This window comes from Hydra vulgaris, chromosome 01 (assembly GCF_038396675.1).
Source record: "Hydra vulgaris chromosome 01, alternate assembly HydraT2T_AEP".
NCBI lineage: Eukaryota > Metazoa > Cnidaria > Hydrozoa > Anthoathecata > Hydridae > Hydra > Hydra vulgaris.
In genome coordinates this window covers 25186381-25214076 of record NC_088920.1, presented here as the reverse complement: position 1 = coordinate 25214076, position 27696 = coordinate 25186381, and the positions used below count along the sequence as shown (strand labels likewise).

General features: G+C 28.1%; 1 protein-coding gene across 2 annotated transcripts in view; it reads left to right on the top strand.

Annotated features, from left to right (window-relative positions):
- The window catches only part of LOC100198483 (sortilin-related receptor), a 94468-nt gene that overhangs the window by 11575 nt on the left and 55197 nt on the right, over window positions 1–27696 (top strand). For both annotated transcript variants that reach the window (XM_065787753.1, XM_065787754.1), the window contains exons 5-17: window positions 2128–2240; window positions 2324–2410; window positions 2520–2674; window positions 3252–3432; window positions 3584–3692; window positions 10426–10499; window positions 12531–12619; window positions 12731–12906; window positions 19072–19264; window positions 19340–19462; window positions 20155–20237; window positions 20313–20504; window positions 24944–25151. In XM_065787753.1, coding sequence (XP_065643825.1) covers window positions 2128–2240; window positions 2324–2410; window positions 2520–2674; window positions 3252–3432; window positions 3584–3692; window positions 10426–10499; window positions 12531–12619; window positions 12731–12906; window positions 19072–19264; window positions 19340–19462; window positions 20155–20237; window positions 20313–20504; window positions 24944–25151 — 1783 coding nt within the window. The remainder of the gene's footprint in view (window positions 1–2127; window positions 2241–2323; window positions 2411–2519; window positions 2675–3251; window positions 3433–3583; window positions 3693–10425; window positions 10500–12530; window positions 12620–12730; window positions 12907–19071; window positions 19265–19339; window positions 19463–20154; window positions 20238–20312; window positions 20505–24943; window positions 25152–27696) is intronic.

The window sequence follows — 27696 nt, the reverse complement described above, 5'->3', positions numbered from 1 at the left end:
AGCCAGAAAGATTTGATGGTTAGGTTATGAATCGCCCTGTTTGTTGACTATATCAAGTAAAACGCCTGGAGTCAAGAGATAGTATTGATGAAAAGTTCTTAACTTTGTCTTGTATTTGTGTAGTGGTAGAGCGCTCGCTCATACGCAAGAGGTTCTGAGTTCAATCCCCACCATGTCCCTGGTAGTACCGCGCTCAACTTGTTTCTCCGCGCAGCAGCCTTGTTTGTCAAGTTTCGTGTTTCGGAGTTATAGAGTTGAAAGAAGGTTATAAGCACAATTAAGTAGCCTCCTCGTCTGTAGTGGCCTTCTGGGCCTTGGGGAGGTAAATTAACAAAAAAAAAAAAAAAAAAAAAAACTGAAAGAAAATAAACATTTCCTTATAGTAATAATAAAAAACGAGTTGATTAATATTTAACTTGGTATTTAATATTATTGCAGTAATTTAAAAAAGTTAATGTCTTTAAAAAATAAAAAGATAAAAAGAATTTTATGATGTCAAATTCACATTAGGCTAATGCATTAAGTTTTTTTTATTTAAAACAAGGCCTGATATATATATTCATCATTAATTATTTCATCAATATATCAAATATATTCATCAACATTAATTTATGCTATTTATAATTTAACATTTCCGTATTTTCATACAGAAATTGTTTTTTAATGGACTAAACTATATTGGTTTTTAAGACCTGTATTTTTTTAAATTCTAATATTTAATATTTAAAGTTAAGCTTCAACTTTAATGTTAAGCTCATACTTAAGCAAATTTAAAATTAAGAAAAACTTAAAAGGTAAAAACTCTTGATTCACTCTTTTTTTGTAACAATCACAACTAGCATGATAAAGTAATTATGTGGCTTCACAGCCACAATTTACTTTTTCTGTTAAATTTAAACCCATGTTAAAGAATGCCAAGTCTGGATTACTTTATTTTAAAGTCAGGATTACTTCATTTTAATGTAGGAGTTAATGATTTGAAAATCGGGAATATTTGTTGATTGCAGTTAAAAGATAAATATCATTAGAAAAACTTTTTGAAAAAATTTTAATAACAAAATTTTTAATAATGAATATTCAAATAATATAGTATATTCTATTATATTGTCTGCAAAAGTAAGATTTAAGTTTGTATTTAAAATGATAAAGTAGATAGAGTATATTCTGTTCTAGTTTCTGCAAAAGTTTGGAAGGATTTCAGCTTATATTTAGCAGCCGTAATGTATGTAATGTACCTAATGTAATGGTTAGAGTTCTGGCTTCAAAACTGAATGTTTGTGGTTTGAGGCTGGCTCTGGCCATATATGTATCAATGTTAAAGAAGGAGATGGGAACTTCCTGATTCAATACTATTCCACAGTGCTTTGTAATAAAACCATAAAAACCTTTGGAGCACCTAAATAACTTTAAAAAAAAAAAGTTATACAAAATGTGCATTAAAAATTTAAAAATGAAAATTTAAGTTCTTTTATTTTTCATTTGATGTTCACTTCTAAATCCAAGAAACCAATTTGTTATTGTTATTTTTGTTATGTTTTGAGAGTTATTTCACTCTCTTTCAACTTTTAGAAGTTTGAACCTTGAAGTTGCTAAATTATATAAACTGGGTTATGTAAATAACCCATTTTATATAATTTAAAAGCTTTTTTAAAAGCACTATTGCATAAGTTAATAGTTTTTTTATATTAAACTATATTGCACTCTAATAGTTTGAGAATTTTTAACTTGCAACATTAAAATTACTTTTATCCAGGCATTAGCATGCTTTAAAAAATTCTTTGCTTTTAAACATCTTTCATTTTTTAAACTCAATGGTATCTGGCAAGGGGCAAACAATCCTTCTTTCTTTTTCTTAAGAAATGCCTTATAATTGATTGCATCCATCACATAAACTGTTAGGCACATTCAACCCTTGATGCATTCAACCCTTAAAAATTAAAAAATAGAATTATTTATTTAAAGTAAATGGTTTGGGGGTTAACGAGGTGAGTAAAGAGTTTGAATATTTTTCATATTTAGACTATGTGGTTGAGTGCCTCTTGTGGAAGGTACCTCTTTTATGCCAGGATGTTTGGTTGTTTGTCTCTCAGGCTTCTGCTATATTCTTGTTTTACATTATGTATTTAGATAGTGGTGGTGTGGTTCTAAAATCTCGCATTTGGGGTTATTATTCCACTGTTGTTATATCTGATGTTGTTGAATTTAAACTAATTGAGCAATACATGTTTGTTGTAAAAAATGTATGTTTTTATTTTTTATTTTTTGATCAAAACTTTACCCTCAGCTAAAATTTTTTGTAAGTTAAATTTTAAGTATTTTTTAGGGAACAGACTCAATGCATAAAATAATGCAGGTGTCAGTCAATCGAGGTGTTTTCCAAAATGCATCTTTTCCCATTCAGAATGCATCTGTAAGCTTTGTTTCTTATAGTTATATTATAAATATTACTATAATTTTTTTTTAACTGTTATTATGATAAAACAAAAAAATCTTGATTAAAAAATTAAAAATTATTTTAGAGCTATATTATTGCAGATGCATCTGAGAATGAAACTATGGTTGCTATATCACATGGAAAGTCAGCAAATTTATACATTTCTGGTAAAGATGGAACTAAGTTTAGTTTGTCAATGACAAATATAGTTTATTATAATGATGATGATGGTAAAAAAAGGTAAATTTTCTTAAAAGAGTTTTTTTAAATCCTTTATATATTTTTAGCATATTTCAAAATAGAAAAAAGGAAAATTGTTTGTTTCAGGGCTGACCCCCCCCCCCCCCCTCTACACACACTTTTTTAAGAGAGTTCATTAGATCCAATTAGTTTCTATTTTAAATTTATGAATATTTAAGAATCTTAAATAGTATCCTTAATAGAATCTTAAAGAATATTTAAGAATCTTAAATATATCCACATAAACTAATAAAAGAGCTCTTATGATTACTGTTTGATGCTATAAAGAGCTATTCAAGAACACATTTTGATTCTTTTAATAGTTTATGACATGATTTATATATATTTAATTATATTGAAAGCAATGAAAAAGATTTTTTTTTATAAAAATAAAATCATTTTTATTATAAAAAAAAGTTGGATTTTCAATAAGGTTTTATTAACAAAATTCCTTATAACAAAATAATATTTCTCAAAGAATTGTTTTAAAAAGATTTTTGAAAAAGTTTATTTTTGACAACGATTTTGTTTTGAATATGTAATTTCTTAAATCTGTTAATCATGTGTTTTCTCTTAGCTATCTTGAGCATGACTTTGTGGAATTGTACAGAGTGGAAGGGATTTCTGGAATTTACATTGTTACTAAGTTAATTGGTGAAGAAGCTGGACAGAGGCATCTTCAGTCATATATAACATTTGATAAGGGTGGAGAGTGGTCACTTATTAAGGCTCCAAGTAATTTAGAAAAATGTCCTACGGTATTTATTTATTTATTATTATATAAGGAAAAGCTAGGGTTTATCACAAGACACTAAAAAAAACAAACAAAAAAAAACAACATCAACAACAACAATATTCGAAGTTATATATTAAAAGAATTTTCATTCTACTCTTGAAAATTTTGTACAGGATGGTTGCTCTCTCCACATCTCACAAGAGTTTGCCTTTCATAATCCCTATACACGATTTACACCTCCTTATTCAAAAAAATCTGCTCCTGGTTTTATAATTGCTACTGGTAAATCTTTTTTTTATTCTTTATTTTTTATTATTAAAATGTTTATGAACTATAATGCAAGCTGTTAAAGGAAGGGTTTGCGTCTGTAACAGCCTGTAAATATTTTATACAGCCAGAAAATATTTTGGCCGCGGACAGTCAAGGTGCAAGTCGCACGCCTTGTCTGTCCACGCATAAATTATTTTATTAAGACAAATTGACCACTGCTGTTTGCTAAAAAAAATATCAAACATGATAAACTAAAAATCTAAAATAATAAAAATAAATAATAAAAATAAAAATAAAAATTTTAAATGTTATAAATATTTGGAATAACTTTGAAACTTTGATTTTTTCTAACGATTTTATATTAAAAGAAACTCTTTTTAATAAATTAACAAATTACTTTTGATCAATGTTTATTGCTTTATTGAAATATTTAATTGTTTAGTTAAAGTAATTAATTATCAAATAGTATAGTATAATTATCAAAATAATATATGGGTCAAATCATTATATTTCAACCAATGGCCTGTGGCTCACCATCTCTGATTTTCCTAATTTTTACATATTGTTATGTGTATCATGTAGATAGATTAAATTTGAAATTTCAGACTTCCAAGTACAACGGTTCGGAAATTATTGCCTTACAAACATGACACAGTGGCCCCCCTCGCTTTACGAATGGTCAAAACAGACTACTTTAGAGCTGTATAACTTTTTTCTCACTTTCAACAAGTGTCTCATTTTTTCTAGAACTATTTTCTGGATAGTTCTCTCTTTAAAAAGTAGTTTTTATTAACTTGTGTTAAATTAGAAAAAAAATATGACCTCCTCAACTTTGGAAAAAATCATTTTGAATTGAAAAATATCGCACACATTTTTGATAGTTACTGTGAAAATTTGAATCTTATGGTAAAAGCATGAAAAAATGCAATAAAGATCTAATGGCCTTACCTGTATATTCATTAGAAAATGAATTAGTTGGTTGAAAATGAAGTTGGTTGCCCTTCTTCCCCCTTTAATTGGTGCCACTCCAAACCCCCTCCCCCCTCCCCCTCACCTTTGTGAGTGGGGAGGGGGAGGGGTCCAGACCACATAAACACCACTGATTACCTAAAATAAAATCGAATTTAAAGAAATAATGGTTTCATTTTGAAATTAATTTAGATATTTAGGTATTAAGTATCTAAATATCTAAATTAATTTAGAGACCTTTATTTGAACCATAATGAAGGTCTCTAAAATGTTACTGCCCCCTTAATTTGTGCCCCTATCTACTATAAAGACCAGATCAAGGAGAGGACAACCAATCATATCTTTCCTTTTATTAAGAAATGACTTATAATTAGTTGCACTCTTTACATAGGCCAGTTGGCAGATTAGAGGGGCACTGGTTTCTAGTAACACATACAACCATTGATGATTGAAAAATAGGGAATTTAAAAATGCTGGCATTTTTGGTGTGGATTTGACAAGTTTATAATGTTTGCATTTTCAGATAGTTAGGTCTAATGGTCTTATATGCTGTTAATCTTATATCAAAACAAAGTGTTAGAAAAATTTACAAGCATCTCAAAATGGCTGAAAGTTGGACTTTTTAGGCAAGTGGGCATTTTGCTTTTAGATATATTTAAGTTCTAAACTGCAACAAGCTGCCTATATTTTGCCCGTTTATTGCAGACAGTAGTAGCTAATCAGAAAAGCTATCTGTAAAGACTTGTGGATGAACAGAATAATGCTACAGTTAGTTTCATTTTGGCATATTTTAGCAATTTTAAAGCCACTGTGTCATGTTTATAAGGCAATAATTTCCGAACCGTTGTACTTGGAAGTCAAATTTAATCTATCTACATGACGTACATAACAATATGTAAAAATCAGGAAAATCAGAGATGGTGCCCCACAAAGTTTTTTTTAAATTGGTTGAAATATAATGATTTGACCCATATATAACTTATTTTTTATTAAAAAAGTATTTATTTTTTAACTTCAGTATTTTAAAATAACTTAATTATATTTTTTTATATACTATGCAAAAGTCTTCTAAATAATTACAAATTACTTCGAGCAATTGTTTATATTATAAACTTTATGATAAACACATTTTATTTAAATTACACTATGTTACACAATTTTTGTTCCTGGCTTTCAAGTGCTATATTTCAATTGCTTATGTCTAAAGTATGTGAAAAAATGACTTCATTTAGCACAAACTTTGCTTACACAAGAACAACTCAAGCAAAACTCATTTTTTGTGAAAATAGAATAATTTTTTTTCATTTTCATCAATATCATCAGGTAAAAATAGAAATTGCACAAGGAATAGACAAACACAGTTGTAAACCACTCAACAATGTTCAGAAATTTTTACATTTTCTAGATTTACGATTGTACTATAAATCACTCTCTCAAAGTAGCTCCCAAATGTAGTCCCCCATCATTTTTTTGTTATACTGTCTTTGGTAACAACATCCAAACTCCAATATATCTTGATGAAAGCGCTTGCCTTGCTCCTCGGAGTAAGCACCCATGTTCTCCTTAAATTTGTCAAGATGCGAATCAAGGATATGAACATTTGGCGTAATTCTTTATGAGAGTCTGCACTAACTCCGCATAGTTTTCAGCTTTGTGAATACCAAGGAAGCCCTGCACAACTGCAATGAAACTGCTCCAAGCCGCTCTCACCGTCCTGTTCAACAGCTTTGTCGACACTTGTTTTCTTTGTGATATAAAGTTATAAATTTCTGATGAAAGCAGAGGTTACAAATTTTGGATGTTGTTTTAATAGGTTTACAGCGTTTTATAATTTTCCACTTTATTGTGTGCTTTATGTTTTTTCTTTTAAACTCCAAATCTCCTTAGAAAGCTCGGTATCATTTCTGTATTTCACAGCATTGAAAGATTTTAAATGATTTGCGTATCTAAGTTTGAATGGTGACTAACTGATACCGAAATATATTTTTACTTTTTCTTTAGGATTAGGATTTTCATCAATCACAGTAGGTTGGTAAACAATATTACTTAATAAACACTGATTGTTCAATCGGCAAGCAGTCTTTGTAATGCAGTTGCAAGTTTTTGCATTCAAATTTGTATTACTGTGTAAAATCTTGTGGTTATGTGAACTAATTATAGACTTAATGTTTTGCATACAGCTATAACTAACTTTGATTGAACTTCTGTTAAATATTTTGTGAAATTTATGGTTTACTGAAAAGTGCAGATTAATTAATGCAAGTAAACGACTGCCTATTTATGTTTCCAAATTCTGACTAAATGGCGGGTTGTACCATATGACTTTCGATTTTTGTTTTTAATCAAGGTAACTTGAGGTTGGTATTTCATTTTACAATTATAGCACTTTTTTAAAGCTTCTTCATAAGGTGGAGTAGCATTATAAAAAACAGATTTATTTACTGATGTGGCAGATAATCTCAATTCAACAGTGCGAAGGAGTCTTTTGATGATATAGGTGGGTGGTTTGAATCAGAGTGAACATAATTCTTCTCATTTTCGCATTTAGGGTATGGTTGAAAAGAATTGTTATTCAGGTCAAATGTCACATTGAGATAGTTAACTCTTTTCATATTGCATTGGATGGAAATAAGATCTTTTTTTTTTTTAATTTTTACAAAATGTCTTTTGATTTTCTCCATTTGGTGGCCATTTTTGTTTTTAAATATTGCGAGCCCATCATAACAATATAGACCAAAATCATCTCTATTATAGTACTGCAAAAGTTGAGATAAAAGAAAAATTCCTACTAACTCACATACTTCAGCACCATCGTAAGCACCCATTGTAACATCAAAGAGTCCGTCTATGTTTTTTCTTAATCTACGCATCTTTGTTGTTAAAAAGTAAAGATTTTCTTGCGTGCCTTATAAATGTTTTGTATTCAGTATTTATTATTATATGTTTTTCGGCAAAGTTGATTGCATTGTTAAGCATTTTTATACTTATTGAAGGATAAAAATCATTGATATTGAACACTAAAAACTTACAAAGATGTTTATCCTTAATTTTCAAAAACCAATCAGTGACGTTTAAAGTGCTTTGCCATTGGTTAATAATAAATAACTTACTTTGGAGTTCATTGTTAGTTTTTGATAAAATACTTTTGCTTATTCTTCCTATCTCATTTTTTGCTGGGTTCAAAAGTCGTACTGTAGGGTTATTGGCAAAACTTTCTTTGTGATCTTATAAAGTAAAAAAACATTCTTAAGACCAGTTTTCTTGAATTTATCATAAACATCATGGTTTTGCAAAACATGCTTCTCTTCTTTATTTATTTTATCTTTTAATTTTGTGTCAGCTTTCTTGTAGGTGGCAGTAATAGCATTTTTTAAAAGGTGGTTATATTCTTCTTTGGATGACTTATACATATTTGACATTTTGTCGGCTTTTATATACATTTTGTTTGACATTTGTACTAATTTTACATCATTTTTTATACCATCTTGAAACGTGTTTTTGACTTTTCTAAACTTTATTGTTTTAATTAGATATATTACATCTTTCTCGAAAGAAGATATTACTTTTACTTGAGGTGGACAATTGGTTGAATTAATTCCGTAGCTTATATAGTCCTTATGATCTTTGTATGCTAAATTGTTGTTGATAAAATAAAATGCTTTCCATCTCATTTTTTTCCAAAACAATTCTGTTTTCTCGAGTATTTTTAATTTGTAGTTATTTTCATATATATATATGGACTATTTTTTGGACTTCTCGATCTGAATGATCCCACAATAACTCAATTGGGTTACAATCAGGACTCTGCGGTGGCCAAGTCATGACCTTCAACTATCCTTCCTCTTATTTTTCATTTAAATATTGCTTAACCACTTTAGCAGTGTGTTTAGGATCCTTATCTCATTGGAACACAAATCGTTTGCTAATTAATTCGGTTCCGCAGACTAAAACATGTTCTTTCAAAATGTTTAAATAAACTTCTTTTGTCATTTTCCCATCAATTTTGGTGATTAATCCCACTTGGCCACCACCGAAACAACCACAAACCATATTCCCACCTCCATGCTTAATTGTTTGCATAGTACATTGCTCCAGCATTCTTTTTCCTACCTAACAACAAATAAATGACCGGCGTTTATTCCCAAAAATCTCAAACTTTGATTTGTCTGACCAAAATACTCTATTCCACTCTTCTACCGTCCAATTCTTGTGTTCTTTGGCCCAGAATAATCTTTTTTGTTTGTGGATGGTTGTAAGATGTGGTTTTTTAACAGCCACACAACCTCTAAGCCCTAATTCAAGATGTCGCCTTGTTACCGTCGTTGTACTTATTTTTGTGGTATGATGTTCATTAAAATCAGCTGCTAAATCTGGCGCTGTGCGTCTACGATTTCGTAAAGAATTAATTACTATGTACTTATCCTCTTTTTTTGTAGTAGAACGAGGTCTCCCTACTCTTTTACAATCACAGAAAGACCCCATTTCTACTTTTCTATTAATCATTTTACGGACACAACTCTCTGAAATGCTGAGGCGTCGACTAATTTCTTGATTAGAACAGCCTAAATTATGAAGGATCCAAATTTCTATATGTTTTTCTAAATTTATCTGCCCTCTTTTTGCCATTTTAAATAACAAATCTTATAAGAATACTAAAATAAAATAATTAATTTGAAAAAATGAGAAATAAAGTTAAGAAAATTTTCTTACCAAAAGTTGATAGTTCAAAATCAATCAAATAATTAATTTTTAAATGCTATAGGTTTATTAACTTTTTAAAACAGATAAAAAAAATCTTATAACACACTCAGCTTAAAAGTTTAACTAATAATGAGAATAGACAAAATAAAAAGTAATCTTATTTAAAAATTTATTTATTTTATGATACAAGTGAATATCGCTTAAAAATGTTTCTGTTTATTTTATTTTGTAAATAATAACAAATTTAATAATGTAAGAATATTTTTCTTTTAAAAATATCTGTCTTAACTATGTTCTCACAGTACTTTATGATGAGACCAATGTAGACATTCTTAATAAATTTTATTTATGAGTTAAAACGCATTTTGTTTATTTTTGTAAGGTGCATTCCAAATTTACGGACAGTAGTGTATATATATATATATATATATATATATATATATATATATATATATATATATATATATATATATATATATATATATATATATATATATATATATATATGTATATATATATATATATATATATATATATATATATATATATATATATATATATATATATATATATATATATATGTATATATATATATATGTATATATATATATATATATATATATATATATATATATATATATATATATATATATATATATATATATATATGTATATATATATATATATATATATGTATATATATATGTATATATATATATATATATATATATATATATATGTATATATATATATATATATATATATATATATGTATATATATATATATATATATATATATATATATATGTATATATATATGTATATATATATATATATATATATATATATATATATATATATATATATATATATATATATATATATGTATATATAAATATGTGTGTGTGTACATTAATGACAATTGAAAAAAAAGTTTACTTAAGTTACTTTAATAAAAATAAAGAAAGTTTTAAATAAAAACCATTACTAAAAAGTTTTGTTTACTCTTTTCATTTTAGTATGTTGCTTAATAGATTTCTGCGCCAACAAAATCTTATTTTTTTGAGTTTTTTAGGAAATGTTGGTGAGAGTTTGAAATCATCTCCATCTGTTTTCTTTTCAAGAGATGGCGGTATTAGTTGGAAGAAGGTAAATGTTTATCAAACTTTTAAAAATTATTTATAAAGTATGGAATATTGATATATTTTTTGAAATCATTAAGGTATATTTATAAAAAAGGTTTGGAAATATTTTAAGTAACATCTGTAACAACAATTTTTTTATTTTTAATTGAATATAATTTACATTTATTTATATATAATAAAAATTGAATAGCGTACTTAGGTTGACTCTTAAAAATAAGTATATACTTTCAAACTGTTTATACTTTCAAAACTATTCAACAAGTGCTTATCAGAGTCTTGTTTTCCAGCCTGCTGGAATGCGGCATCTGTTATCCCTATTTTCAAAAATTCTGAAGAGCGATCTGAATTGTCTAACTACCGTCCCATTAGTCTTCTTCCTATCATAAGCAAAGTTTTTGAATCTATTGCTAAAGGCTATTGCTCTTGACATTTCTAAAGCTTTTGATAAAGTTTGACATGCTGGTCTTCTCCATAAGCTTTCTTCTTACGGTGTATCTGGTAACATCTTTAAGATTATTTAATCCTTCCTTTCCAATCGTAGTATAAAAGTTGTCCTCGATGGACAGCACTCTTTTTTTTATTCTGTAACTTCAGGGCTTCCTCAAGGTTTAATCCTTACCCCTATACTCTTTTTAATTTACATTAATGACAACACTGATGATACTACCATTGTCATGATAAGAAGCCAACACTCTCTGATTGCTTGGAGGGAGCATTTGACCTTGAAAAGGATCTCATTCCTGCTACAGCATGGTACTCACAGTAAACTTTAATTCAGAATAAGCTCAATTTCTTTCAGCCAATCGCAATAATTTAGATCTTCCTATATTTATAAACGGTGATGTACTCGATGAGTCATCTACTCTTCATCTTCTAGGATTAACTCTTACTTCCAATCTTTCTTGGCAATCATATATTAAATCCGATGCAAAATTAGTATCTGCTAAGGTTGCATCTCTTTATCGAGATTTTATTCTCTATCTCTATAAATCTTAAATCCAGCCTTGTATGGAATACTGTTGCCATATCTGGGGCGGATCTTCTAATGATGCCCTTTCTCTTTTAAACAAGATGCAAAAACGCATTGTAAACATAGTTGGACCTGCTCTTGCAGCCAACCTCCATCCATTATCACATCGTCGTAATAATGCTTCTCTTTCTCTTTTCTACAAATACTTTTATGGGCACCGTTCTAAAGAGTTAGCGTCTTTTGTGCCATCTACTAAAATTCATTCTTGTGTTACTCGTCATTCAATTAAATCTCATCCTTTTTCTGTGACTGTTCCTAAGTGCTCCAAAAACTCTTATCTAGTTTTTTTCTGCGAATATTCGTTCTTTGGAATTCGCTTCCTTTATCTTGCTTTCCCGATTCATATAATTTGGAATCTTTTAAGTTGCCTGTCAATTGTTATCTTGCTCTACAATCTTCATCTTTTCTCTTCCAGTAACTTCCAACTCTTGTTGAAAGCAAAGATATATATATATATATATATATATATATATATATATATATATATATATATATATATATACATAAAAGTCTTTTTATCTATCTAGATTTATCTTTTTTAAATGATAACTTTGTTTATCTAGATCTATAAATTTTTTATACCTAGACTGAACCTTCTTAAACCCAAGCTCTCAGTCAGTACTTCAGTATGTACTGAACTACTACTCTCATCTCATCTGTTTTGCAGATTAGTATTTTTATATTACCACTTAGAAGACAATTATCTAAGGTTCATGAACTTTTCCTACCTATATAATTTACTATGCCTACAACTAAATTTGGAGTTAAAATCAGAGTTTAGAGAACAAGCTAGGAGTTTGTAGAATAAACTAGGATTTTATATTAGTGTTTAGAGAATAAATTAGGAGTTGTTATTAGAGTTCAAAGAATATATTAGGAGTTTATATAAGAGTTCATACAACAAATTAGGAATTTGTATTAGAGTTAAGAGAAAAAATTAGGAGTTTTTATCAGAGTTCAAAGAATAAACTATAAACAACAGCTGTTTTTTTTCTTTTGTTTTAGATTTTTGATGGTCATTATTATTATGCTTTTGTGGATCATGGTGGTGTGATAGCATGCATTGAGAAGTTTGGAACAACAAATATTCTTCAGTAAATTAACTTTTATATTATCGAGTTTTTCAAAAGTAAATGGGTGTTACCTTATAAAATTTATTTCTATAAACTATATGCTTACTAATTTGACTAATTTTTAACTAATAGGTACAGTTATGATGAAGGGAACACATGGAATGTTTATACTTTTTATACAACACCATTAAGAATTTATGGTTTACTCACAGAACCTGGAGAAAAATCAACAGTGTTTACTCTGTTTGGATCATTACCAGAAAGCCATGCATGGATTATTATACAAGTTGACATGAAATTAGTTTTGGGTATTGTACTATATAAAACATTAAAAGTTCTTATAATAATTTTTAAAAATATATTTAGAGAAAATTTTTCTTGTAGTAGAATAAACTTTCCTGACAAAAGTTTTTATTTTTTATTTGTTTTTAATATGAAGCTAATGTCACAAAAAATCTAGAATATACTGTCAGTAAACAAGTATAACATATCAAAATGTCATATACAACCTGCTTATATACAATCTGCTTATTTCATTTAATAACCATAATATGTTTTTTATAAATAATAATAAAACTCTAATTGATTAAATTTATTTATTTTTAATAAAACTTCTAGTTTTAATACTTTTTATTTACAAGTTTTATTTTTATGTATATAGTTTTTAGTTTTCGTGTTTTTAAATTTTTATTTTTACCAATTTTTTAATTGTGGCAAGTTTTAGTTGTTATATATTTCATTATTTTACTTATTATATTTACTATATTATTTTTTATTATATTACTTTTTATTTACTATATTATTCTTTAAAAATATTGGAGTTGGTTGAGCTTGCTTTTTACTGTTAGTAGTGAGGTGCCTTGACTGATATATTATTTCTGGCTAAAGTAGTAGTGATGTGGATTAAGCCACTACCTTTTTTTCTCAAATCATATTGGCTTACTTTGGGATTTGTTGTACATATTAATCTAAGACTATCCTGAAAATTTTAGACCAATTGGAGTAAAGGCAATTTTGGGAAATGGTTTTAAAGTTTCTAAGTATTTTCTTGTTTTCCTGAATTATTTATTTTTATAGCATTCTCAATATTTATATACTTTAGTACAAACTTTGATACAAATATACTTCTCATTAAAATATTTAAATATTATGAAATGAATATTTAAAGCATAATCTTAAACACTGGGATAGAAACAGGGGGCAAAGGGGAGCCTCCCCCCCCTTAACCTTTTTAAAATCTGTTTTTTCCCTTCAAATTTTGGTTATGGCTGCCTTCCCCCTCCCCCCTCCCCGTTTATTTCTAAAATTACCATATTCAACATGTTTTTCTACGCAAGGGTGATTTCGAAGTTAAGGGGTGAGAGAGATTTGCCATTTAAAAAAATAATTCTTGACAGTAGTCAAGTCAAGAATGCCCTCGGACTTAGGTATGTGGACCAAATTAAATTGAAAAAGAAACAAAACATTTTCTTAAGAAAAAGTTAAAAAGAAATCAGTTGTCAGCAGGAAGACCAAAGATTTCTACCCAAAGGCCATCATGAAGAAAATCGCGTTAAGAGTCCCAATCAGCTTTAAGGTAGTTGTAAGAGGTACGATGATAGGGAGATTCAGATGATAAAGAGGAATGAAATAATAGTTTTAGAGAGATCAAACTGTGAATGTGGAAAAACAGAGCACTGACTAGGATTAGAAACAAGACATAAGTTGAGTAGAGAAGGTAAATGATTTGGGTTGTCTGGAAAGCAAGTTGGAAAGTTGACTATTTGAGTTAGGGATTGAGAAAGGCAAAAGTTGTTGGCTTTAATGCCTGCAGAATCACTGACACTAGAGCCAAGCTATTCGTTGTGATGAGTATTGAAATCACCGACAACAACAGTATTGGCTGATGAATAAAGGTAGAGGGCTTGGTCAATATGATCAGAAATAACATTAAAAAGAGTGCAGTCTTGAGATGAAGAAGTGCGATATTGAACAAAGAGAAAGGCAATAGAGTGAAGTGGTGCTAAACAAAATCACATAAAAGAATAGTCTGTGGATTCAAACCTAGTTTTCCAACAAATGGGTTAAATCTTACCAATGTAAATGCCCAGGCCAACCATGTGACTATTGGAGTCTTTACGAATTAAAGGAAGATATCCATCAACACTAAGATCACAAGATGAGACAGCTGAACTCAAGTTAGTCTCACAAAGAGCAAGTAGGTCTGGTGAACTTTGCAAGAGATAAGACTCAACAGAAGCAAAGTTACTTCAAAGGCCGCGAATATTAGTGAATGATTTAGAGAACTTGGTGATGACGATGGTTTTTTGTGTTTTATAGTTTATGGTACTTTATTCATTTTTAAATTTGTTAAAGAACTTGACTCAAAGCATAGATAGTACTCAGAACACTGTTTAATAGCCCAAGCAATTGCCTCATTACTATTAATAAACCCTAAGCTGTAACAAAAGGCAGATGTATTTTTAATACATTAAAAACAATGTATTAAAAATACATCTGCGCCAGCCTAATAGATAAAGAAGGGGTGCAAGGCTGGTCAACAGATAGAATCTGTTTACCCCTTAAATCATCATAAGTTTCACTGATACAATCATTATCTGAATAGAGTGCCGTGTCACTTGTTGTATTAATATTCACCTTACTTCTTCTTCTTTTTTTGCAATCTTGCCTTTTTTTTTTTTGCAAAAAAAACTTGAAACTTTAGATCGTTCAGCTGCAATTACTTTTCGAAATGTCCTTTGTACCTTATTTCTTAGAGGTTTCTCCTTTATTAGTGAAAGATTTGGATTCATGTTTTTCCTAATTTTTAAAATTTCTTTACTCACTTTAAATTAAAAATTAAAATTTAATTAAAAAAAAAAACACTAAAAATTAAAACTATGGCAGAAGAATTAATTTTTTTGGTTGTAATCATTTCTTTTTTCGACCTTTTTGTATATTGAATAATATGTTTATATGTTTGGGGGTCACTAACAGGTATTTTGTTTGTTTGCCTTTCACTTTTATGTCTAGTCATAATATTATGTGTTCTTTTTCTTCTTGGTTGCCCAGATTTACATTTTGCATTCATTTTTAATATTTAAATTCAATCTGAAAAAGGTTTTTTATAAACTTAATATATAAGATAATACCATGTGAAAATACCATAAAAACAGAAGCGAAATATATGGCTAATATAAATACTATATCCGTATTAGGTTTTATATGATATTTTATATCATAAAACATTGCAAAAAGTAATCTTTTTCCAACAGAAAAAATGGAAGTTCATTTAAAAATTGCAAACTTGTTGTTATTACTCCAATTTATGACGCAAAAATTTTAAGCAACGTTCTGTTCTATTTTGCAATACTTAAATGAAACCATGAAAATGTAATTTATTTTGTTTTTCCCAAAAAAAATGACAAAGTTTTGAAATTTTTTAAATTGAAAATAATTTTATTGAATATAAATAAAACATTTCCCAAAGTGAGCTGAGTATTGACTTTAACTTGGTAGTGGCTTAATAAGAATGTTTATCTGACAGAGTGAACTACTTTCTGATATTGAGCCTCTATTGAAACATATGTTATAACATGTATATCATGTAATTTTAAAAAGCTCTCTCATTACATCAGTTATCTATAAATGTGTGTTTGTTATTGGAAATGATGTTAGCAATAGTGACAAATAGAGAACTTTCAAAGAGATATGATTTAGTGATGCAATTTTAAAAAGGAAATTTTATGGTCAATAGTATCAAATATTTGATATTGTGTAAAAGATTTGCAAAACTAACACTCTTTTTGAATATTTTTTTTTGGCCAAAGGCTGTGGGTTTACATTGCTCTTTTTAAAATAGTATTCCATTGAAACAGTTTTTACTTAAAGTATTTTGAACCATGCTTTAGGTTATTTTGAACTTTTCTTTCCAGTAGGTTGACATGAGAATCTGAAAATTATTTAAAAACCACTTTTTTTTTCTTGACCCTTTTTATTTAACTTTATGTTTAAAAAATAAACTTGTGGTCAGATTGTTTAGAAATATTTTGATGAAATTTGAAGTCTAATTATAAATGGTAAATAGTTATAAATTATGAATAATTATTAATTTTATTCGAGGGTATTTTTGGTATGCGCATTTTATCAAAGTTATTATTTTTTATTTGAAAACTAAAAAAAAAAATTGCAAAACATTGGGACAAATCAGCCAAAATTTAGACAAATTAATCTCAATAAGTTGTAATTTGTCTGATAATTTTTTAAATATAAACAATAACATTAGTTGGTATATTTATGATTTAAAATTATTTTTATAAAATTAAAATAGTCTAATACAGAAAATATTATTAAGAGACTTTTGTTTTAAAATGAGCCCACAAAATGAGCCCACAAAGAGCAAGAAAATAGTTTGTTGGTTTAACTGATAAAAGAATTGGTGTATTCTGGAGTAAGTTTGAAAAGCTTTTTCTTTGTTTCTAGTACTACTGAGTTGTTTCTTGTTTTACTTTGTTTCTTGTGTGACTGAGTTGTTTCTTACGAGACTGAGTTTTTTCTTGCGCACAAAATACCCATAGTTGATGATATTACAAATTTGCAACAATAGCAAATGCTCTTCCTGTTAAAGTGTAGAGTCCAATCATCTATAAAGCAATTAAGTAGTCAAATCATTTTGAACTTGATTTATCATGATGAACTATGATCGTTTCCCAGATTTTGTGGGTAAAATCTTTTTTTGAAATAGATATTGTTTATTGTACTGACCTATATATGTTAATAAATGGAGTGCATTCCTTCAAGAATTGGATTTTGTTAACTCTTCTGTATGCATTAGTATTGATAGAGGTCAGGAATCTCTAAAGATTGTCATTAGAAAAATCATCTCAATATGAAAGCACTTTTCTTTCAACTCAATTAAAGTTTATCTTGGCCTCTTACTTTTAACTTATCAGTATTTTAGATTATCTGTAAGTGCAATAATTTTTATGTTGACTTAATAGTCAATGTATATTTTATATGTGCAATGAGAAAGTGTTTCAAGAACATTAAGATTACTTCCAAATTAATTTATAAAGTACCAATTTAATAGCAAACTTCATATGCAGATGCAATATTACAAAAATGTTGTTAATCCATGTCTGTTAGATATGAAATTGTTTGAAGAAATTATAATAAAAAATATAATAATATAAAAAAATATGAAAGTATACGTTATAAATTCTTTTTTAAAAATAAAAGGTTTAACATCTTCATTTCCAACAAGGCTGCAAGCAACCACTATTAGGGATGAAAATTACTGGAAGAGAAAGGATGAAGTTTATAAAGTAAGATAACGGTTAAGAGATGACCTAAAATTATATTATATCAAAGGATTGCAAATTATATGAACCAGGAAAACAAGATGAAGTGAGCAAATTTTATGAACTGATGTTTGAGAAAAAAAAATTCTAGACAAATAAGAACTTTTGGAGCGCTTAAGAATAGTCACAGTAAAAGGATGAGACTTTTTAATAAAAAAAAATTATTAGCTTTTTCTACATTTTATTAAGTTTGTTTTATGTAAGTAAAAGATTTTTTTAAATTGTTTTTAACTCAAATAATTTTTGTGTTAAAATTTTTGTAACTAGAAAAAAAAAGATTATAAAGACATAAGACACAAAAAATTATTTTTGTGTAATTTAAAGAAACTATTCGTGTTCTACAAACCTAGCAATCTAGACATTCAAATAAGTTACTTAAAATTTGCTTCATTTAGACTAATGTGGTGGGTTATAGCAGGTGCCAGCAATTGTTTTTGCTATCACCAAGTTGCTTAATTGCCATTGGATCCATTAAATAACAGTAAACAATGAAATGCTGCAATCAATTACAGTATCATTTTTTTATTGTCCTCTCAAAATCACAGTAATCAACTTATAAAAAAGATTTTATTATTTTTAAAAAAAGGGTTTATTATCATTTATAACTTTTTCTATGCTTTTGTAGTTCAAAAATGAGGTATCATTGGAACACCCAATAATTGTTTTTATACTCATTAGTGATATACACACAAACAGCTCACTGCATTACATCATTATACACACAAACAACTCACTGCATTACATCATTATACACACAAACAACTCACTGCATTATATCATTATAACACCCAATGCAACTTTTGATTACAAAATCACTTTTCATATGCACATTATTAGTAAAATTTTCCAATATGTCAAAAGTACATTTATTTACTAGAGCAGGTTGTGCATGACAGTAGGAAATTTTTATAAGCTTTTGCTATCCAAGTTGAGAGTAAAAAAACAACACCTCTTCAATGTTTATATTTTCTATTTTGCCTCAGCCATTCACTGTTTATCTGTGACCATTCTGCCATTTTCTATATGCTAAAAGATTATAAATTAATTTAAGTTTTAGATTTATATTTTATTTTCAGTGTAAGTAATTTTATTTAATGGATAAGATTGAACTTTTTTTGTTTCATTATTATGCAGGTAATGAATGTAAGAAAAGTGATTATAAAATTTGGGAGGTGAGTGACTTACGTAATAGTACTGAGCACTGTCTACTTGGTAAAAAACAGTTATATGAACGTCGTGATCCTAACTCAAGGTGTTATAATGGACGTAACTATGATCGCTTAATATCTTCTGATTCGTGTATTTGTACAAGAGATGACTTTGACTGGTAAATAAAATGTTCCCAGTTTTGATCCTTTTAAATTTAGTTTTTGTTTGATTTTAGAATTTTTTTTTTCCATAGTGATTTTGGGTACAAACTAGAATGGAGAGGATGGAACCAGATCTGTGTACCTGATGGAGATTTTTCTAATCAAGGAACTCCAACCTGGTGTCAGCCAGGAAAGTTCTATAATTCTTCAACTGGGTATTAATTTTATTTTTTTCTACTTTATAGTGTAAGTATATATATATATATATATATATATATATATATATATATATATATATATATATATATATATATATATATATATATATATATATATATATATATATATATATATATATATATATATATATATGTATATATATATATGTATATATATATATATATATGTGTGTATATATATATATATATATATATATTTTTTTTAATTATTCACCTCCCCAAGGCTGAGGAGGCCACTACAGTCGAGGAGGCTACTTTTTGTGGTTACAACCCTCTCTCAGCTCTATAACTCCGAAACACAAACCTTGACAAACAAGGCCGCTGCGCGGAGAAACAAGTTGAGCGCGGTACTACCAGGGACATGGTGGGGATCGAACTTCTCGCTTATGAGGCGAGCGCTCTATCACTACACCACTACCGCATATATATATATATATATATATATATATATATATATATATATATATATATATATATATATATATATATATATATATATATTACAAAACTCAATAAATTAAAACCTAATAAATAAGTATTAAAAAATTTTAATTTTTTAAAGTTTTAAACATTTCTATATTTTTACCAGTTTGTCTTGTTTGTATTTTGTTGTTATTTTGTTTTTACTCTTGTTGTAATTGTGTTTGTACTTTTGTTGAATCTTTTAGTTATCGCAAAGTTCCTGGTGATGAGTGTACTGGTGGAGTTGAAGATCAATATAGACCTAAACTTTATGCATGTCCTATAAAAAGTAAATATTTTTTTTAATCATTAAACATTTTTATGCTTTTTTGTTCATTTTAATTTTAAAATTGTTGTAATTTAGGAGCAACTGAATATTTGTTTTACACAACAAGAAATCGTATTTACCGCTATGATTTCCTGACAAAAGAATCAGTTGAGTTTGATTTAAATGAAATGCAAAATGTTGTGTCATTGGAGGTTGATTATCAGTCAAATATTCTTTTTTATGCCGATATCACTCTTGATAGAATTGTTGCTTTAAACATGAATACAGGTGCGTTAGTGTTAAGTAATTATAATGAATATATATACACTAGGGTTATGACTTTTTGACTTTTTTTTTTTTTTAATTTCCTGTGTCGATGAACTTTTGTTAGAAAACATTAAAAACATGTTCAATTCCTCTAGGTTGTAAAAAAAAGTCACCCTGCAATTAAAATTACGAATCGTCATTTATTTAATCTTGTTACTGCTACTACTAACGTGTGGCTCTTCTGAAAATCATTTAAAACTTGTATAGATTAGAAGTGTTTAGAACTTTAGAACATTTTAGAAAATTCCAGAATATTTTAGATGACTTTAAAACATTCTGGAACAATTTAGAATATTCTAAAACAATTTAGACTGTGTATATATAGCTACTTATCTAATTTTATAGTTATTGCAGAAACAACACATGGCAATGTACAAGCCTAGCGTTAGTAGCATTCAGAAGAACAAAGATGTCTGGACCAATAATCTGGTAAAATTTGAAGACTCTCATAAAAGAAGAAGAATGGTCCCTTTGAAAGAATATTCACTGGAAGAAAAGTGAAGAATGCCTCTCCAAAAGCAAATTATCAGGCGCTACCATTTCCTTGGACCAAAAATCAAAGTAAGAAAGGAGCAAATAGCGGAAATTTCCAAAGAAGTCACCAAATTGTGGAAGAATAAACTGAATTTCCCTCATGTATCTGATCAAGTTATACGAGCAAAGCTTGATAAAATACTGAAATGTTATGATGATTGTGTCAAGGGGGGAAGCTATGAACCCCTTGATGAAATTTTTGATATTACTAAAGTGGATGGAACATGGTTATCTTCCGAGGACAAGCGATTGTACCATCTCCAAGTGGAAAGCAAAGAAACAGTGGTATACTCTACAGGCCAAGCAACCAGTAAAAAAACGATCCATCCCTCTAAAAGACAAAAACTTTTTAATAGGTCATTCAACTCATCATCTTACTATCCTGGTTTTAGTGATTCTAACTGAGGCTGACGACAGTAAATATGAAAACGATGAAGGAAAGGAAGATGAGACTACTCCTACACCAAGCAGAAAACATCATAAAAGCAAAATTGCAGTCAACTTAGTGACTTACAAAAGAGTATCAACAAACAAAGCTGCTAACATATGCAAGCAATTGGCTCGTGAAGGCATTGACATCCCAACTCCATGTTAATCAGCTATTTACAAATCAAAGAGACAATCAAGCTGAAAAAAGAAATGATTAAAAAGTTGCATATGGAAAGTTGATCCTTTAATGGCAATACTTTAATGGCAAGCACATCAACAGAATCGATTATCAAGTGGTTGTCCTTAAAAATGAAAGAAAAGAAATCATATTGGATGTCTTGGGGTTGGTAGATGGCAGGGGAAAAACTGTTGCTCAAGGAATTTTGCTTATTGAGGAATTTATTGCTCAAAGTCCTTGATGAACTTCACCTATGGAATTCAATACAGATGATTGTAGCAGATACCACCAGTGTTAACACTGGAAAAAAGAATGGTGTTGTTGTAATATTGCAACAAATGTTCACAGAGAAACGCATCAACAAACCTCAGTTCATCAGTTGTCAACACCATGTATTAGATAAAATCCTCCGTTTGGCGATGGTTGAAGAACTTGGAAATAAAACACAATCGCCAAACATCGAGTATCCATTTGTATCTTAACTATTGAAGGAGTACGAACAACTGAAAACACAGTTTGATAGTGGAATAGAAGTAATTCTCGAAACATCAGGCTGGAGAGATGATATGAAATTTTGATTTCATCTCACTTAAGTGTTCCGATTTTGGGATGAAAAGACATTTTCCATTGATCAGGTTTCAGAAATTGCCCAACATCAGCAATGCGAGGTGGAATTCCAGAGCTATACTAGCGATCCTGGCCTTCATTTTAATTCCTTCAACAAGGACAGTTCTGCAGAGAATATGTTGATTTATATGGTATGGCTGAGCAGACCATTGGTTTACAGACCAACTGTACAACGAAAACGACTTTAATAACTTTAAGCTCTTTGAAAAATCACTGAAAGCGAGAGCCATCCATGCTACAGATCCCCAGAAGTAATCAATGCACAGAGTGTGTAATCAAAGTAATGAACGAAATATATTCTTCATGCAAAAATAAAGACAAGTTGCACCTTCTATTCCTTCTATGCAACAAGCAAGAGCAAGAGCAAGGTCAACGGTCTGAGTCATTGTTTGATTGAAAATTTATTGTATTACATGACTATGACATTCTAAATACATTTGAATACATAGTAGTACTTATGTCAAAATGGATTTTTCAATGGCGGGGTGAACTTTTTTCAAAAGATATGCAAATAATAGTTCATTTCGTGCTTTTTAGGTAAAAGTTCATCAAATTACAGTACAGGAGCATTGGTTGAAAAAAAGTCATAACCCTAATATACACACACTCACACACCACATACACGCTCACACATTAGGGTTATTACTTTTTGAAATTTTGAAAAAAAAAATTTCCTGTGTCATAAGTTGATGATAAATTGGTTAAATTTGATTGCTTTAAAAGTTAAAGTTGGTGATTTGATTGGTTTAAAAATAAATGTTTTATTTTGTTCATTTGTAAAAAAATTGTCACCACCAACATTAGCTTGTTCATTTAAAAATAATGTCACCACTAACATAAGTTTGTTCATTTAAAAAATAAATCTCACCAATAACATTGGTTTGTACAAATCAATGTATGTGGTGACCTCCGATCAATATTCAAATCAACTAAAATCCAGTTTATTGATTTTAGTTAATTCAAATAATGTTGTTATATCACTGATTAAAACAGCCACATATGGATAAAAAACCTGTACAATTTCAAGAATCACATAAGAAAATTGGAGCAATTCCACTAGAAGAACATATATTTTTATTAAAATCTTTTTTTACTAAAATTTGAGTCTATGTATGCTTATAAGCGTTATAAAAAAACAAACAAAAACAAAATTGGTTGTTCTTATTATATCAATGTTTGATGTTGACTTTTTTTGTTTGTTTGTTTATTTTACAAAGTTGAAAGCTTCAGCTTGAAAAGTTCAGAGTTACTAAAAAGTAAAGACAAGAGTTACAAAGTAAGAAAATGGTGAAAATACATCTTTCCAGCGTAGTTTAGTTTTATAATTTTTTAATAATGCTGTATCATATGTGCATGTTGAATCACATATAATAAAATTTTTAAAATCATAAAAAACTATCTTAACATAAGCAAATTTTGTTTTTGGGTTATAAAATACACATAAAAAAATTTAGTTTTGCTTAAAAAATCATGCAGTAAGGGGTTAACAACTCTATTATAAAGTAAGTCGTTTCAAAAAAATTAATTACTTATACGGAAATGTAAATTTACATAAAATGTTCAAAATTACTTATGTAATTTACTTTTTGATAAAAATTGAGGGAAGACTAAAAAGTTTGTATAGTATGAGGCAGGAAAATATAAAAATTTATAAAGCACGAATGTTTGACAAAATATAAACTACAGGATGTAACTTTGCTGAATAACAAGTCACGCCAGATTTTTTTTTTGGTAGAACATAAGATTACAAAATGAGCAAATTTTATGCCTCTTTTACACAGCAACCATGGTTGTACTTGTAGAAAAAAGAAAGAAAGGTCGTACTTGTAGAAAAAAGAAAGAATTGGAACTCAACAAAAAATGAGACAGAGGCTACTGCCTGGCAACTAAGGTCCAACTATGTTTACAATTTGTTTTTAGACCTATTCTAAAAGAAGGAGGGCATTATTTGAAGAATCAGCCCAAATATGATGATAGTGTTTGTGAAAAGGTTAATAAGAGATTTATAAAAGTAGAGAATGGAGTAAGATAATGGTGAGCATGATAAAGAAGGAAACCTTAGCAGATGGTAACAAGGGAATTGATATAATGGTTTACAAGCAAGATTTATAGTTAAAGATAATCTAAAAAGATGTTAATTAAAGGACTAAGAGTCTTCTAATTTGGATGTGTTTACTATAATATATTTATTTATCTATGTATGGATATTTACTTTAGTATGTGTGAATGAACATAATTTATGTGGGTAAAACTAGAAAGTTTTACCCACATAAATTAAAAACAAAAAGCTTTTGTTTTTTCATTGCATGTTAATGCTGGGCTGAAATAAATCAGCAAATATCAGGACAAGAAATTGAAGATGCAAATTTTACTGTTATGTAAAACCATGCAAACAAGCTTTAAATTTATCATTCAGTTTCTTGATATAATTTTTAATTGAATCACACAGTTTTATGGTTTACATTTCTGTTAATTGAATTATACAGTTTAATGGTTTATATTATTGTTAATTGAATTATATAGTTTTATATTATTTGTAATACTGTATTCATGTAATAGTATTTTAAATTTTGATTTTTGAAAACTTTTGATGATAAAAGAGTCTTTAAAATTTTTTTAAAATATTCTTTAGGCAATGTCTCAATGCTTCTGCAGTTGAATAACTCTCGTGTTCATATTGAAGCGCTTACATATGATTGGATGAATGGAAATCTTTATTATTGTGATGCAGGGTTGGCAGAAATAGGAATAATCAACTTACAAGGAAAACATAAAAAAATTCTTGTTAATAGTACTGTTTTAGATAAACCAAGGGCTTTGATGTTGCATCCTAAAAAAGGGTATGATTAATTATTTTCTCTAATTTTATCTTAATTTTGGAGTTTAGCTTAAGTATACTGAATATACCCTGATTTTATCTCATCTAATTTATAATTTATATTATATTATATTAAGTTTATATTATCAAATTTATCTAATTTTAATTTTTAATCTTAATTTTGGAGTTTAGCTATGTTTTTTTTTTTTAAACAATTTTATCTATTTTACATATATAAAATTTAAAAAAATCAAGATCTAATTAAAAATGTTATTTAGGTTAAAGTTTTTAAATTGATAATTATAAATTTTCCTAATCTGATTTACATTGTTTGCACTCTCTTTTGACATTGGCAGCAATTGCATTGGCAGCACTCTCTTTTGGCAGTTATTTCTCCTATGTTTTTTTGTTTTTTTTATACATAATATCCATACTTTTTTTGCTGGTCTCTACTGTATATTTATAGGTATAAATTTAACACATCTTTATGTAAACATAAATATGTGTAAAATAGAGCAATCTATATCCATATTATTTTATATTTTATTATGATGCTATTAAAATATACATGATTATGGTTGAAAATATACATGATTGTGGTGTTTCAAATACATACATACATACATACATACATACATACATACATACATACATACATACATACATACATACATACATACATACATACATACATACATACATACATGCATACATACACACATATATATATAAATATATATATATATATATATATATAAATTTTTTAACTTATTGTTTATTTATGGCATTATTACCTTGGATACAAATAATTTTTTTATTATATTTTGATTTTTGAAGATATTTTGATTTATTTTACACCGTCAGGTTGCCATAGTTGTGGTAAAAAGCGTGATATTAATAACTTTGTTAAAGGTAAAATGCACTATTTTCGGAATGCTATTTTCAAAGTAGTATAGCAAAACAATTAAAAATATCAAGATGTGCCGTGCAAAATGCTTTACGTGTGTTCAAGACTATTCAAATCGCAAAAATTGTGGTAGAAAATGTGTGAGTACATCACAAGAAGACCGTTTTTTAAGGAATGTTGTTAATAGTGAGCCCCACACAACATCTGCAAGGTTATCACAACTTACTATGGAAAGGGGACTTACTATTAGTTCAAGGACAATTAGAAGAAGGTTGTTATGACTTTGGTCTAGTTGCAAGAAGACCAGCTAAAAAACCTTTATTAACTCTATCTCAATTACAAGCTAGGATTAAATTTTGTAAGAGTTTAAAAGACAAGACACCGGAATGGTTCGGAATGCGTAATGTTTACAGACGAAAGTACATTTCAACAGATTAGAAGCACGGGCTATAATTATGTTAGAAGACCTGTGGGAGAACGCCTGAATCCAAAGTATACCATAAAAACAGTAAAACATCCTCCTTTAGCCATGGTATGGGGAACAATCACAGCCCAAGACCAATGCGGGTCGCACATCTTTAAAAAAGGTGAAAAAGTTAATGCACAAAAGTATCTAAGTGTATTGAAAGATAAAGTGAAACTGCACATGGAAATTACTAAAACCAGCATTTTCCAGCAAGATTTAGCACCTTGTCATACAGCTAAAACAGTTAAGAAGTGGTTTACTGATAATAAAATTGAATTATTATCTAATTGATCCTCAAGTTCACCCAATCTTAATGTTATCGAGAACTGCTGGAATATAATGAAGCAGAAAGTTGCAGCACATCAGCCAAAATCCGAAGAACATCTTCAAAAAGTTCTTAAAGAAGTGTGGACTAATGAAATCACTCGAGAATTTTGTAAAACATTAGTACATAGAATCCCAAGAAGAATACAAGCTGTGCTTGATAATAAGGGACATTCGACAAAGTATTGAATTATAACATTCAAGTCATTTAAACCGTACTTTTGCTATAATTTTGTGCTATAACTATTATTTTATTGAATATTAACAATTTTTGATAATTTTTATCTATTTTTTTTCATTTGCTTTACATTTTCTATTGAGTTTATTCAATAAAAAATTTACAATGCAAAATTTGAGTTATTTTTTATGATGTACCTTAATTTTTTGGCCACTACTGTATATATATATATATATATATATATATGTATGTATGTATATATATACAGTGCTCAAAGTGAGGCAGGATGCCATTCTGTCCCCTTTTTATAAAGTATAAATCATCCCTTTTTATAAATCTCTATATACAGCAATGATTAGGCAGGATGGTATTCTAAATTTACTGAATACCATCCCGTTACTTTTTTTTCTCCACTTTGAGCACTGTATATATATATATATATATATATATATATATATATTTATATATATATATATATATATATATATATATATATATATATATATATATATATATATATATATATGTATATATATATATATATATATATATATATATATATATATATATATATATAAATATATATATATCTATATATTTATATATATAGATACATTTATATATATGTATATTTATATATGCACAAAATATACATATTTATACTATATACATACTACAAACTTGATGAATTT